Source organism: Impatiens glandulifera, chromosome 1 (genome assembly GCF_907164915.1).
Source record: "Impatiens glandulifera chromosome 1, dImpGla2.1, whole genome shotgun sequence".
Classification (NCBI taxonomy): domain Eukaryota; kingdom Viridiplantae; phylum Streptophyta; class Magnoliopsida; order Ericales; family Balsaminaceae; genus Impatiens; species Impatiens glandulifera.
Genome location: NC_061862.1, coordinates 88,659,431 through 88,675,381, shown reverse-complemented (window position 1 = coordinate 88,675,381; position 15,951 = coordinate 88,659,431). Strand labels below are relative to the sequence as shown.

The 15,951-nt window shown below is 39.4% G+C and overlaps 2 protein-coding genes across 2 annotated transcripts; one reads left to right on the top strand and one right to left on the bottom strand.

Moving 5' to 3' along the window:
• The first annotated feature begins 304 nt into the window (after positions 1–304).
• LOC124922121 (RING-H2 finger protein ATL43-like) lies at positions 305–2,171 on the top strand. The gene has a single exon (XM_047462847.1). The coding sequence runs from the start codon at positions 729–731 to the stop codon at positions 2,076–2,078; it is 1,350 nt and encodes a 449-aa protein (XP_047318803.1). The 5' UTR covers positions 305–728; the 3' UTR covers positions 2,079–2,171.
• Positions 2,172–13,588: 11,417 nt separating this feature from the next.
• On the bottom strand, positions 13,589–15,327 carry LOC124935518. Its single transcript, XM_047475952.1, has 6 exons — positions 15,036–15,327; positions 14,831–14,918; positions 14,676–14,766; positions 14,426–14,555; positions 13,877–14,087; positions 13,589–13,790 (listed from the first exon to the last, which is right to left on the bottom strand). The coding sequence occupies exons 1-6, from the start codon at positions 15,325–15,327 to the stop codon at positions 13,589–13,591; spliced, it is 1,014 nt and encodes a 337-aa protein (XP_047331908.1).
• Between the last annotated feature and the right edge of the window lie 624 nt (positions 15,328–15,951).

The window sequence follows — 15,951 nt, the reverse complement described above, 5'->3', positions numbered from 1 at the left end:
CTCTGTTGTGAGGGGGCACAAATGAGAAACGGTAACAAAAGACCCTGCCTTGAACACAGACATCAAAATGCTAGAGCCTTTTATAGGGGCTCCCCTTCATTCTCTTCATTAGAAATGCTCACAACTATATTATATGTTTTTAGATGTTAAGATGCAGATAGATATGATCCCTAACACCCTAAAAATGAATAAACACACATTTTGACAAGAAAAACAAGACACTATAAAAGTGAAGTTTTTTTCTTTCTTTCTATATTAGAACATTTGTTTTGATATTGGGAATGGAGTTAAGTGTAAAATAAGATTTGTAATTAAATAAATATTTCGTTTGGCTAGCTAGTGCAATATCCAATGCTTCTTTTTGGCTTCTGCAACATCCATATCCTCTCAAGACTCTCTCTCTCTCTCTCTCTCTCTCACAAGAGAAGAGAGAAGAAGAAGTCTGGTTTTGGTTTTGGTTTTGAACAGAGGCAGAGGCAAAGGCAAGGAAAGAGAGATGAAATAACTCAGAACTCTCAAGTCTCAAGTTCGTTAGAAACCATTTGTCCTTTACCACCTTGTTTCTTTCTTCTTCCTGGCCCTCCTTCAAGAATCTCCAAGACCAATTACATTCCCCACCGCCCCCCCCTTCAATCATCCTTTCATTCTTCATTCTACTCTCTCTTCTATCTATCTATCAAATTATTCATTTGCTTTCTCTCATCTTCTTCTTCTACCCTAGATTCCTAATGTCTACACCTACCAGAAACCACATACCTCTTCTTTTTACACAATTACCATCCACATCCACTCCTACCATAAATCCGCCTCTCCCCACCCCAATCTATCCTCCGCCGCCGCCACCTCCCCCGCCGCACATCGCCTCCTTCAAACCATCCGTCGCCGTCATCGTCGCAGCTCTCACCACAATGTTCTCCCTCACATTTCTCCTCCTCCTCTACGCCAAGCACTGCAAGAGACAAAACGGAAACACCTATTCCCGTAACCACCGCCCCGCCGCTTCTTCTTCTTCTAGTAGGTTTCCCCCATTAACCAATAGGAGAAACTCCGGCGTCGACCGGACCGTTATCGATTTACTTCCAGTTTTCCGCTTCGGTGCTCTCCAAGGTCAGAAAGACGGCCTTGAATGTGCCGTCTGTTTGAATCGCTTCGAACCTCAAGAAGTCCTCCGACTTTTACCCAAATGCAAACACGCATTTCACGTCGAGTGCGTCGACACCTGGCTCGACGCCCACTCTACTTGCCCTCTTTGCCGTTATCGCGTCGATCCCGAGGATATTCTACTCGTCGGCGACGCCATAGCCGGAGTTTTAGGCAGACGCGAACCTACACTTCCAACTCCACCGCCGCCGCCGGCCGTCGACTCGATCCAACAACAAAGGGTGGAGAGTTCGCGGCGGATATCTGGAAGACACTCGTCGGCGGGAGAGAGAGTCACCGGACTGTTGAAGATATTCCTGCCCAGACGACCCAGTCAGGATTCATCGTCCTTAAATCGCGGCGGCGAGCGTCAACGGAGATCGCTGGACAGTTGGAGAAAGAAGAGCAAGAAATTACCGGAGACCACTGAGACCGTGACTGTAGGGTGCTTCGAGAGACAGCAAAGGAAAGACGGGCTTCTTCTGACGACAGGACGGAGTGTTGAATCGGAGTATGATCGGAGACGGTTAGAGCACCGGATTATAATCGGCGGCGGCGGCGGTAAGAAGGAATCGGATGTGGGTTTGGGTTTGGGTTTACCTGAGAGATGGAGTGAAGTGCAGGGGTCGGATCTGGTGTTGTTGAGAACAGAGATGATAATGAACGAGAGCCGTCGATGGTCTTCTTCCTCGGGATCTAGGTCGTCGGTGGTGCAGAACTGGAAGTGGAACAGAAAGGGCAGGCGGGAGATTGGAATTGAAGAGGATGGCAGAAATGTAATTAAAGGAAGAAGTGTGTCGGAAATAACAGGGATTAGCAGAGACATAATAAATAATCATAATAATAATAATAATAATACATGTGAGGTTTTATCTCCAACTCCTCCGGTTGGACCGGTGTCTAGGTTGCTGGGTTGGATGTCCCATTCACAATCTTAGACCTTGTTTGGTTTTAATTCTCAGTCTGTATCTATCAATTATCATCACCATCACTTTGGATTATAAATCAGATTAAACAAACAAGGCCTTCAACTATTTGCCACCTGTTTGTTATATATATGGATTAAGATAAGATGGATGAGAACATAATAATAATAATAATAATAATATAGAGGAAGTGATGTAATAAGTGAAAACAAACGAGGCTTCATAAATAGTATTAATTTTTGTCTATAAATAAATACAAATATGCATACACATGTTTCTGGGGTAGCCAACATTGGGTTGTCTCAAAATTGGTACTTGTTTGTGCTGTCTTTTAGGTAATATGTCATTATCTTGAATCCCTCCAATATACAAACAAAACAAAACAAAAGCATTTAATTTTTCACAGTTAATTTTATAAATACTTTAAAGTTCAAACAGCTAAAACATAATTTTTTTATTCTCTGAGATGACCCTTTACATAATTCATTACATTGATAGGCTTAGGTATTATTGAATTCATTGATGCTGCAAGCTAGTATGATTCATAATGACTCTTATTTATTGACAACGAGAATAACATTATATTATAACAAAACAAAACAACAAAATTATAAATAACATTATTTATTTTTTTTAATATATTTGTCCAATTATTTGTATTAGTTAGTTTATATAATATTTAACGATTAAATTGATATTATAGTTCATTAAACAAAACTTAGTTTAACAGTTAAACGGGGCCAGTTAAAACAATTCAAACATAATAAGATCTTTCGTTCATATAGATTTGGGTTTTTTGGCACCATACCTCTTCTTCATATTACACTTCATTATACAAAACTTAGTTTAATTGTTAAAACAATTCAAACACAATAAGAGACAGATTAAAATTAAGGTAAAAAACAAGCACTTGGACAAAATTGAACTCAAAGTATATATCATATATTTTAGGAAACAAGTTTAGATCGTATTAAATATTAAAAGTTCACACAATTCCGTTATAAACGGAATTATGTCTTGTTTTTACAAATATATCAATTAATTAAATATAAATAAATAATAATAATAAATCATTTCATCCTCTTATTCATCGTATATACATTCTGGGAAATTTGATCAAATAACCTCTAACCTCAAAAATGAAGTTATTTGATCTGATGGTAATTTGATAATTTATTTGCGCTCGTGGTGATTTTATTTTTTTTGAACGATTTTGCCCTTGTCGCGAAACGCTAAGTGACTTAGCGTTTCGCGAAGTGACAATATGTGAAATGTTCAGATTACCCTTACTTTTTAATATAACCTCCGTACTTTTTTTCATTTCTTTTCTTCTCCTTCTCTCTCTTCCCGCTCTTCTCCTCCTTCTCTCTAAACTCCGGCGGCGGCGAACTCGTCGGAGATCTGTTCGTTCGAAATCCACTATGAGTTCCACGACGAGCACGAGCACTGTTCCAATAGGTACGTCTATAAGCATGTTTTATTGATGTTCGGTTTCTGAGATTGATTAGGGTTTACTTCCCGTTTAGGTAAGTGCCTAGCGATTCGCGAAGGCCTTCCCGTTTCGTTAAGTGCCTTACGATTCGCGAAGGCCTTCCCGTTTCGCCAAGTGCCTAACGATTCGCGAAGGCCTTCCCGTTTCGCTAAGTTCCTAGCGATTCGCGAAGTATTAATTATCCTCTCTAATCATGTTTTTTTTATTGCAGCTGAAGTTTTTGTTTTCTATAATGGAGAGTGGAAACTTGATGCTGATGGAATACTGTATTTTGATGCATCTTCAATCAAAACATTTGATCTACCCCAAAGTACTCGTTATGCTGAATTACTTGATATACTCTACGATAGACTTAATCTCCAGATATCAACATACGATTTAGTGCTCCAAGTGAAGTATGATATTCCGAATATCAGAAATCTAAAACCTGTTTTTATTGATAATGATGGGGATTTGAACACATATCTATCACGCTTGATTTTGGGTCGAACAGTGTCACCATTGTGTGTATCTGTGGTGAAGAAGTCAGCATTTACTAAAGAAAAGATACCACTACTTACATACCCAACTCAAGAAAGTATACTACCACCACAACTTACTCAAAATTTGTTCCACCTGTTGTACCCTCGGAATTCTTTGTTGAAAGTCAAAATGAATCCGGAGAAAACTCTTTGCCTCACATCCCACTTACTCAGGACTTGCATGTTAATAGTGGTGAAAAAACATCAATACCTATACAACCAAGTGCAAGAAGATCATCATTGGGTACACCAACTAGTGCAAGAAAGGCATCAAATGGTACACCAACAAGTGCAAGAAGATCATCAATGGGTACACCATCTAGTGCAAGACGATCTTCAATGGGTACACCATCGACAGACCCGACAGACACATCACCGTCAGACCCCACATTTGTGATGGCATTAACTAGTGAAACCGTATTGGAAGTCAGTTCGTTGTTTGAAAATAAAAAAGAACTTCAACTTGCTCTATATAAATATGCGATGACCAATCATTTTGAATTCAAAGTGGAGAAGTCAAGAAAAATCTTTGGGAACTCAAATGTTTAGATGAGACATGCAAGTGGAGCTTGCGGGCTGTGAAAGGTAAGTTTTCTGAGATGTTTGAGATCCGGACATTTGAGCAACAACACTCATGCTCAGTTTTGTCGAGGCCCAAGAAAAAAATACAAACACCAGCATGGGTTATTGGGCAGTGCGTGAAGAGCAAGTACATGGACCATCATCATAACCACTTGCCTAAGAAAATAATTGAAGACATGCAGACAACTTATGGGATATTTTTGACTTATAATAAGGCATGGAGGGCAAGGGAAAATGCTTTAATAGCTGTGCGAGGAACGGTAGAGGATTCCTATAGAATACTGCCATCATACCTTTACATGTTGGAGAAGTGTAATCCTGGTACCATAACCGACATACAGACAGACGAGCTCGACCACTTCAAGTATATGTTCATGTCCCTAGGCCTCTCAATTAGGGGTTTCAAATCCTTTTGTCGTCCTGTATTATGTGTTGATGCTAGTATTCTTAAGCACAAGGTGGGTGGTATATTATTGGTGGCTATTGCATTGGATGCGAATGAGCAACTATATCCTGTCGCATTCGGCGTTGTTGATTTAGAGAATAATAACTCATGGACTTATTTCATGCAAAAACTGAGAGACGCAATTGGATTAGTTGATGATCTCGTCTTTGTATCCGACAGACACCCAAGCATCGCTAATGCCTTGTGTGCTGTTTTCCCAGAAGCAGACCACGGTGCGTGCACATATCACATAAAAATGAATATTGTTGCCAAATTCAAAAGTGATAAGTGTCATGCGGAGTTTGATTCAACTTCAAAGGCGTACACTATCCACGAATTTAATCGGTGGTTTGACAAGATCAAGGTTAAAGATCACAGGATTGCTGCCTATTTGGAAGAAATTGGGTTCCAAAGATGGAGTAGAGCATTTTTTCCCGGTAAGCGATACAATCAACTCACAAGCAATTATGCTGAGAGTTTCAATAGTCAGAGCAGGGAAGCCAGAAAGTATCCCATTTCAGAAATGGCTGAGTATTTAAGATTCACAATATAACATTGGTTTAACGATAGAAGAGAAAGAGCGTCTAATCACGAAGAAGTTTTATCTCCAAATTATGAGAAGGTGTTACGTGAGGGATTCGAGAAGGCCAGATTCTATACAGTCCAATCACTTAACCGATTCGAGTTTTATGTGCATGACAATCAGTCCCATTTCAAAGTCAATTTGAAAGACATGAACTGCACTTGTAGAGTATTCGAAGTTTCGGGTCTTCCTTGTACGCATGCAATGGCTGCTGCCCGTAGTCGGAATTTGGTTTCTTATGACTTCTATTCAAGGTATTAATATTTAGCTCACGTGTTCATTCTGTTTAACCAATTAATAATTCGTTATATTTTCCCTGCACACAGGTATTACACAACTGAGTGTTGGATAAATTCATATGCCGAGACATGTTATCCTCCTGGTGATGAAGAAAATTGGGATGTTCCCGAACATATCAAGCAACGTTCGTGTCTTAAACCAAATGTGAAGGTTAAGAAAGGCAGGCCACAATCAAAGCGTAGGTCATACCAGGGTGAGGTCCGTAAGGTCCCGAGACGATGCAGCTCATGTGCTGGACTTGGACATAATAGGGCAACATGCAAAGCAGTGATGCCTGCACCATCTACTGCACGAGCTTCATCATCTAAGCAGCATGACTCATCATCTCAACAATATGAACCTTTAGCTTGATAGATACTATGTTGTAATATATGCTGTTAATTGAACTATGGTACTGGTAAGATACTATGCGTAAGATACTATGTTGTTAATTCAGGTTTAAAGTTTATGTTGTATGTTCTAGTAGTAGCATATGAGTAGGGAAACGATGAGTAATAACTTAGCGAAACGAAGAGTACTTAGCGAAACGGGAGGTACTTCGCGATTCGGGAGGTACTTCGCGAATCGGGAGGCACTTAGCGAATCGAAGAGTACTAACTTAGTGAAACGAAGGCTACTAACTTAGCGAAACGATGACCCCAACTTAGAGAAATGAAGAGTCAATTCGAGGTTATCTTTTTTGTACGTTGAAGGGTCAATTCAAGGGTTACACTTGTTTTTTACGTTGAAGGTTTTCTGCAATTCAAGTTCAAAATAATTTATCATCCAACTTCCAAAATATTCATCAAGGTTTACAATACATCAAAATAAGTTATCCAATTTACACAATTTACTTCAAAATAATGTTTACACTAAGGTTCCATAATCTGATGGAATAACCTGATCGCCATCTTCTGCCTAAAAATCTCCATGTTTTCTGAGGTCACATTGTGCACGGCTTGATTAGCGGTCAAGTGTTCCATATACATTAGCGTGAAGACCCCACAGTCCCCGCTCTCTGTTGCCCGTGGGACTTCTCCAACCTTAGCTGCAGCGATTTTCACTTTGGGGTGTGGTAACCGTTTGTAAGTCATTGGTTGGATGAGGCCTTCGAAGTTGAATTTAGGAAACCTTACCCTCTCACCAAGAGTGATTGTCTTTGCGAATATATGTGGAATCATGTCGCAGAAGGGTTTCAAATAAGGATCCAGATTCTTATAAAGATAGGAATCACAGTCGTACATGTCAATGCGGTACTTTTGAAGACGTGCTACACACAAAATCCAGTGTTTCTGGTTAATGTTCACAGGCATGTAGACATCGTCAATTGTTCTCACCGTCCTCCACTTTAGCCTCATCCTCCATCTTAGCCACACCATCCAGCTTCTCACCGTCCTCCAATTTAGCCTCATCCTCCATCTTTACGTCCTCCACCTTCGCATCGTTCTCTTTTCGTTCATCCTCCATCTTCTCATCATCATCCACCTTCTCATCGTTCTCCACCTTAGCCTCATCCATCTTCTCATCATCATCCACCTTCTCATCGTTCTCCACCTTCTGTTCGTCCTCCACCTTCTCACCGTCCTCTTTTTATTCATCCTCCACCTTCTCATTGTCCTCCTTTACATCGTCTTTCTTCCCATTATTCCCATCATTCACCTTCTCATCATCCCCCACAGTCTCCTGCATCGCTATCATCTCCTACAAAATAGGCAAAATTCTGGTCAGTACAAACTTAGCGAATCGACAAGTACTTTGCGAAACGACAAGTACTAACTTAGCGAATCGACAAGTACTTTGCAAAACTAAAAGTACTAACTTAGCGAAACGACAAGTACTTTGCAAAACGACAAGTACCAACTTAGCGAAACGACAAGTACTAACTTAGCGAATCGACAAGTACTTGGCGAAACGATAAGTACTAACTTAGCGAAACGACAAGTACTTGGCGAAACGACAAGTACTAACTTAGCGAAACGTCAAGTACGCAGAATACCTCTTTCTTCTCCTCCTCCTGTTCAACCTTGCTCTTCTCAACTTCGACATCCTTCTTAGAATCCTTAACCTGCAAAATAGGTACTGGTCAGATCAGATATGTACTTAGCGAAATGAAATATAAAGTGCAAAATTCAATATCTCCATACCTCAGTAGTCTTTTCCTCTTCGACCTTCACAGCCTTCTTAGAATCCTTCTTCTTACTCTTCTTCTTCTTTATATTCTCCTCCATATCATCTAATCTGGTTAATAATATGGACATCCTTTTGTTGGATTTATCTAACAACTGTTTGGACATATTAAAAACCATCTTCTTGAACGACTCAAGGTGAGTTTCTTGAGTTTCTTGGATTGTGATTTTTAGCTCTTTGATGAGCTCTGTTTTTAGCTTTTTCATCTCCTCTTTCATCTCTATTTTCAGCTCCTCTTTCATCTCATTAAATTCACATCCAACAGAAGGTGTTGGAGCCCGATGAGAAGGTGTGTCAGCCCGAGGACTTGAGGTCGCGGAGGAGGGAGTAAGAATGCGGGCCGGAATCGATTCATAAGCAAGCTTCTTCTTCAAGTTGGCTGCTTCTTTAAGAGTAGCATCAGCCTTTCTCTTCCTCGTGGCAGGTTTGGGGGGATTCGGAGTAACTTCTTCATGTTCACTTTCTTCATCAAATACATCTTTTATTACCTTCCCATCAGTAAATCCCTCAAAAAAATCATCAGTTGTCTCGTCGATTTGCTCAAATACCTCACCACTGTATAACCTCTTCTCCATGGAGGACTCTTCCATCTCAGTCACATCCGTGGTTTCTAGGGCAGTCTTTACCTCGATCGATGTGTTTTTCCTGTTGGAATGATAGAGTAACAACCTTGGGCGTAGATGGTCATTAATCTGATTCCTTTTGGCGAATTTAGGGATAAAGTTTTCGATGACCTCATACGTCCACACTTGAAGTGCCAATGCGAACCCATAGATGTTATATGCAAAAGGAGCATAAGGATCTTCAGACTTCTCCTTCTTGTCAAAATATGAGGTACTGAGATGTTTCATGTTCTTGTTTAAACCCTTGAGGGTGGCTCTAAATGTGACCTTCCCCCATGGATATTGGAGGAAAGTGTCCTTGTCTTCCACCATGTTGAGTATTTTTGGAAATATAACTCTTTTTGGGTCAAATGTGAATAGGTACTGGCAAATCAGGCATACCAGCCCCATCTTGAATGCATCTTCCTTGTCTTTGCATTTGAAAAAAGCTTTCTCGAAGTCGCACATTTTCACACTCATGCTCCCTTTAAAGTATTTCACCGAGAGAGGTGGACAACAGCGCAATTTTTCTTGGTCCAACTCAGGATAAATGCCGAAACATAGGCCGGTAACCAACGCATACTCCTTCATACCAAATACAAGCTATTGCCCATTCACCATGAAAGTTATCTCCTTGGAGTTTGAGCTTAACCTCCTCATCAACATATGATGTACAATAGATCCTGAGAACTGCAAGAGGGGGGCTATGAATAATGATCTGAACTGGGTATTGTACACACTCTCCAGAAGATCCATTTCCTCGAACTTATTAACAATCTTCTTCAGGGTGAGGGCACTTTTCCACGAAATCCGACCAGGAAACTCAGTAACAGTTGTTTCTACCATCTACAAAAGGAACAACATCATCAAAAATGTAAGAACAAACACATACACCGTAAGAACTTAGCGAATCGGGAGGTTCTTAGCGAATCGCTAGGTACTTAGCAAATCGGGAGGTACTTAGCGAATCGAGAGGTACCTAGCGAAAACATTAACTGAACATAAGACAACATTAACCATACATAACTAATCAGAAACAAACAATAAAACTTAACATGCAAAAACCCTAAACAAAAAATCTGAAACAAACACCTAAACTTAACATGCAAAGACCAAAATCCATAAACAAAAAACCAGAAAATGATCGGCCACCACTAGGTATTTAGCGAATCGCTAGGTACTTACCGAATCGGGAGGTACCTAGCGAAACCCTAATGGCAAAAAAATATACTGAACAGAAACACTTAACATGCAAAAACCGAAACCCATGAATAAAAAAGCAGAAAATGATAGGCGGGGAGAAGAATGAACAAACCTTAATGACGAACGAGAAGAAAGCAGAAATGATCGGCCTTGACAAGATTCAGTGAAGAGAAAATGGGTTAGAGAGAGAGAGAGTCCGTCGGTTGAAATGAAATGTTCTGAAATTTTTGAATATATAAGGTCTAGCGCGTGTGCGTACGCGCGTCTCTTCAACTTCCGTAGCGAGTCGGGAGGTACTTAGCGAATTGGAGGCACTTAGCGAATCGGGAGGTACTTAGCGAATCGGGAGGCACTTAGCGAATCGGGAGGCACTTAGCGAATCGGGAGGTACTTAGCGAATCGCGAGGTCAACGAGCTCCAACTAAGAGAAGATAGTTTGAATACGTTTTCGCTACTATATTTGTTTAATAACGAAATCGAATTCAAACCATTCTCCTAGCTGGAGCTCGTAGTACTTAGCAAATCGTCAAGTACAAAAAAATTTATTGGTTTCATAGGTAATCTATCTCATTTGACAAGGTATCAACAACAAAGTCATGGTTTTGAAAAGAACATGTGTTAACAAAACAAACCTTATAATTTTACATGGAAACATTTAGATTCTTCAGAAAAAGTCTTTGAAGAAGCTATCATTGAACTCCAGATAAGAGAAAATTGTTTGAAATTTATTTCTTTAGCTTAATGACTAACGAAATCAAAGTCAGCCAATCTTTGCTTATCTGGAGGTCAATGATAGATTCTTCAAAGACATTTTCTGAAGAATCTAAATGTTTCCAATGTAAAATTAGAAGGTTTGTTTTGTTAACACAGGTTCTCTTCATAACCATGAAGTGATGTAGATACCTTGTCAAATGAAGTTCATGATTAACTATAAATAACAAAAAATCTTGACATTTAGCGAATCGCGAGGTACTACTTAGCGAAACGGTAAGTCCGTAGCGAAACGGTAAGTCCGTAGCGAAACGGTAAGTCCGTAGCGAAACGGTAAGTCCGTAGCGAAACGGTAAGTCCGTAACGGCAAAACGGTAAGTCCGTAGCGAAACGGTAAGTCCGTAGCGAAACGGTAAGCAGATCTGAAACGGAAACACATACGCTCTAATCAGACAGAGATTTTCTGCAAATATGAACGAATAACAAATAATTACCTAACGAAATGCTCAAACATGAACCAATATGAACCATATAACAAATAAGAATCAAAAAATACGACCAAAACGAAATATGAAAAGGTTTTTGAAATGAAGAAAATGTAAACAAGAACATAACTGTTTATCACATCTGAAATGAAGATCTACCTCGACGACCTTCAAATAGTTAGAATCGGAGACCTGCACATAAACCCTAGAATCGGAAACCTGCATACAAAATAGATTTAGGGTTAGAAATCGGCAATAGATAAACATAAATGAATTAGTTAGGTTAGAAGAGCTTGTAAATCTGATCTGTATAGATTTGTATGGAGTGAAGGAAACTCCGTCGCCGTCGTTGCCGCCGGCCGCCGTCGTCGCCGGCCACCGTGAATTGAAGGAGAGAATTGGAGAAGAGAGAGAAAGAAATTTAAGGAAATGAAAATATTTGAGTATTTATACAAACCCCTAATCCACTTAGCGAAACGCTAAGTCACTTAGCGTTTCGTGACAAGGGCAAAATCGTATAAAAAAAATAGAGCACCACGAGCGCAAATAAAATAAAAAATTACCATCAGATCAAATAACCTCATCTTTGAGGTTATTTGATCAAATTTCCCTACATTCTCCCTCCTTTCTATTCTTCATCCCCATTCACAGTCTTTTTCTTCTTTCTTTTTCTATTTTTTTTTATAATCTCATATTTATTTTCTCTCATTTTTTTTGTGTCAATTATAATTTGTGCAAAACATATACAATATTCTCAATAATCAACAATGCAAAACATTCATATGATCAATTACAAAAGTAAATCCAGATTGTCTTTATAACAAAATCCAAACCGACCAGATTACTGCTAAAACCATACTCGATCTTCTCATAGTGGTACCGATCATAACCTCAAATTTACAATTCCTCTCTTAATAGTTCGGAGTCCATAAAACTTACAAGCCTTGTCAAGTTATTCTTCTTCTAATAATAACTATTAAATGTGTTAGTTTTAAACCACAATAAACGACAATAAAGGTAAAAAGGAAAAACGAACACTAAGAATTACGTGGAAAACCCTTACGTGTGAAAAACCACGGACAGAAGAGAAGGTTTCACTATATTGAAGATTGTAAAAATTTTGGTGGACAATGTAAAACTAGATAAGAGAAAAGACGGTCGTATTATTTATATATTGTCTAACCCTAAAATACAATGTAAATTAAAAGGGGTCACACCCATTAAGTCTACAGGTTCATACAGTGCGGGCAAAGCACGCTGGCCCAACAAGAATTCGGGCCACAAACTCTAACAATCTCCACCTTGAAACGAATTCCAATCTTTGATAGCATAACCACAAAATCAAACCTCTTCCACCAAAGCCCCTAAGGGCATAACTCAACAATGACGACCAACCAAGTTCAAGCAATGCTCAAACTTGATAATAGGAAGTGACTTGGTCATCATATCTGCAGGATTATTGTGTGTACTCACCTTGCTCACAACAATATCACCACGAGCAATCACATCACGCACAAAATGATACTGTACATCAATGTGCTTAGTACTCTCATGAAACATCTGATCCTTTGTTAGAAAAATAGCACTCTAGTTATCAGAAATCTGCAAATCTTCACTAAGTTCGTCAAACAAGCCTTTAATCCAAATTGCTTCTTTGCAAGCTTCTGTAATCTCCATGCACTTTGCCTCTGTAGTAGACAAAACAATTATAGCCTGCAACATAGCCTTCCAACTAATAGCGCAACCACCAACACAAAAAATATAACCAGACAACGATTTTCTCTTATCAAGATCTCCAGCATAATCTGAATCAACGTAACCGACAACTCCATCTTTACTTTTCCCAAACTGTAAACAAACATCAGTAGAACCACATAAGTATCTGAGAATCCACTGAACCGCTTTCCAATGTTCCTTACCAGGGTTTTCCATATATCTACTAACAACACTAACTGCATATGCTAAGTTAGGTCATGAACAAATCATAGCATACCAACGACACTAGAGTATGACACTCGCAACATATAATCATCATCACTATTTGACTTTGGTGACAAAGAAGAAGAAAGTCTAGAATGAGCATCTAGTGGAGTACTTACCGGCTTGGCACTTTGCATGTTAAACCTACTAAGGATTTTCTCGATGTACCTCTTTTGACTTATGTACAATTTACCAGTCGGTCGGTCTCTAAGAATCTCCATTCCAAGCATCTTCTTTGCTGCACATAAATCTTTCATCTCAAACTCGCTACTCAACTATGCTTTCACCTTTCTGACCTCTCTCTGATCTTTAGCGGCAATTAACATATCGTCAACATACAACAATAGGTAAACGAACGACCCATCATCACATACTTTAAAGTAGACACAACTATTGTAACTACTCCTCCTAAAATCATGAGTGGTCATAAATGTATCGAATCTCTTATACCACTATCTCAGTGACTGTTTCAAACCATAAAGAAACTTTTTCAGCTCACATACGTAGTCCTCCTTTCCTAAGGTTACGGATCCCTCTAGTTGTTGCATGTAGATGTCTTCCTCACGTTCTCCATTTAAGAATGCAGTTTTTACATCTAACTTCTCAAGCTCAAGATCGTGGAATGCCACAATACCTAGTAAAGCCCGAATAGAACTGTGCCTCACAATTGGAGAAAATACATCAGTAAAATAAAACCTAGAGTTTGACTATATCCTTTTGCAACAAGTCTGGCTTTATACCTAACTTTTTCAACTCCCATCGTACCTTCCTTTCTCTTATACACCCATTTGCAGCGAACAACCTTCTTGCTCTTTGGTAGCTTCACTAGATCCCATGTAGAATTCTTGTGAAGCGATTCGATCTCTTCCTGCATAGCGATCATCCACATACTAGTGTTTTCACAAGTAACCGCTTCTGAATACGTCGTAGGTTCTTCTTCTGAATCAATCTCTTCAGCCACATTTAATGCATACGCAACTAAATTAGCCTCTGTATATCTCTAAGGGCGTCTAATTTCTCTAAGAGGCCTATTTTTTGCAATTGAATGTTGTGGAGGTGCTTCTGAGGAGCTATCATCATCCATAGAAACTAGAATAGGCCCTGGAGTTTGTTCTGGTGTAGGTTTCAACCCAATCTCAAGCTCCCCCTAAATACTCGACTTCTGTTGATTTCCCTCGGAGGGAGTTGAAGACGGAGACCCCTGAAGCATGCTAGTCTCATCAAAAAAAACATCTCTACTAATGACGACTTTACTAGTCTCAGACACCACAACTTGTATCCCTTCACACCTTGCTTGAACCCTATGAACACACACTTCACCGAACGAGGCTCTAACTTCCCATTATCTACATAACCATACGGAGGACACCCGAAAATTTTAAAATCAGAATAACTAGCAAGAGAACCAGTCCATACCTCCTATGGAGTTTTCTTATCAATAGCAGTCGAAGGAGAGCGATGAACGAGATGACATGCATACGTAGCGGTTTCAGCCCACAATGACATCGGTAGCCCATCATTAAGGCGCATACAACGCACCTTCTCCATCAAAGTTCTATTCATCCTCTCTATAACTCCATTCTGTTGAGGATTATGTCGAACTGTATGGTGCCTCACAATACCTTCAGTTCTACATAAAGTATTAAACTCATTAGAACAAAACTCTAAACCGTTATCAATTATGCTTCACTTGCCTCCCTGTCTGCTTCTCAATCATAAACTTCCACTCTTTAAAAGTAGAAAACACGTCACTCTTTTGTTTCAAAAAATGTTCAAACCTTCCTAGAGAAATCATCTATAATAGTCAACATATTAAACACACAACCTTTAGATGGCACTCTAGAAGGCCCCACAAATCAGAATGAATGTAGTCTAACATCCCCTTCGTATTATGAATACCAGCCGAGAACCTAACTCTTTTCTGCTTACCAAAAACGCAATGTTCACAAAACTTCAGCTTCGTAATACCCTGCACATCAAAAAGCCCTCTCTTGTTCAATTCGACTATGCCATTCTCACTCATGTGACCCAGACGCATGTGCCATAATCTTGTAGCATCGGAATCAGACATAGAGGAACTAGCAACAATAACATCACCTGTAATCATATAGCCTTGCAGAACATATAAACTGACAGTTTTCCTGAGTCCCTTCATCACAACAAGAGACCCCTTGCTTGTGAGTTTAAGCATTGATTGTCAGAAAATTGAAAGTTGTGGGTCTTTATTGTCTTTTATATAATTATGGTTTATTTAATTACTAATGGACTTGGGCCTATATGTATAAGTAATTTAGGGTTTCTAGGCTAATTACTCATGTATAATGGTTGTTTGTAAAGGTTAATACATATTACTTGAGAATAGAAATATTTTTTCCTCTTTGGAAAATCTTATTGCCCTTCCCAGTTTTCCAGGATTTTCTTTCTTCGTAATCATTTTTCAAAGATCCAATAATCAAAAACCAACATTTGGTATTAGAGCTAGATTGAAGAACATGTCGTCGACAATATCAAACAACGATGCGGCAACAATGAAGATTGAAAGAGAAGGGAACGTGACGCTCTCCTATCTGTTACTCACGAAGAGTAACTATTCGGTTTAGGCATTGAATATGCGGGTAAACTTATAAGCACAAGGAGTGTGGGAAGCCATGATGCTCGAAGATGTTGACGAACGTATAGATAGAATGGCTCTCGCCGCCATCTATCAAGCACTCCCTGAAGACGTCCTTCTCATGGTGGCTGAGAAGGATTCCGCCAAGCTAGCGTGGGAGATGCTAAAAACAATGCGTGTTGGAGTGGAGAGTCAAGGAGGAAA

Coding starts and splice junctions, on each gene's coding strand:
- LOC124935518 (XM_047475952.1), bottom strand. CDS start 15,327: ATGCTTAAACTCACAAGCAAGGGGTCTCTTGTTGTGATGAAGGGACTC. Junction 14,556..14,675: donor ATAGAACTTTGATGGAGAAG/GTGCGTTGTATG, acceptor AAAACTCCATAG/GAGGTATGGACTGGTTCTCT. Junction 13,791..13,876: donor ATGGGAGTTGAAAAAGTTAG/GTATAAAGCCAG, acceptor TGTGAGGCACAG/TTCTATTCGGGCTTTACTAG.
- LOC124922121 (XM_047462847.1), top strand. CDS start 729: ATGTCTACACCTACCAGAAACCACATACCTCTTCTTTTTACACAATTA.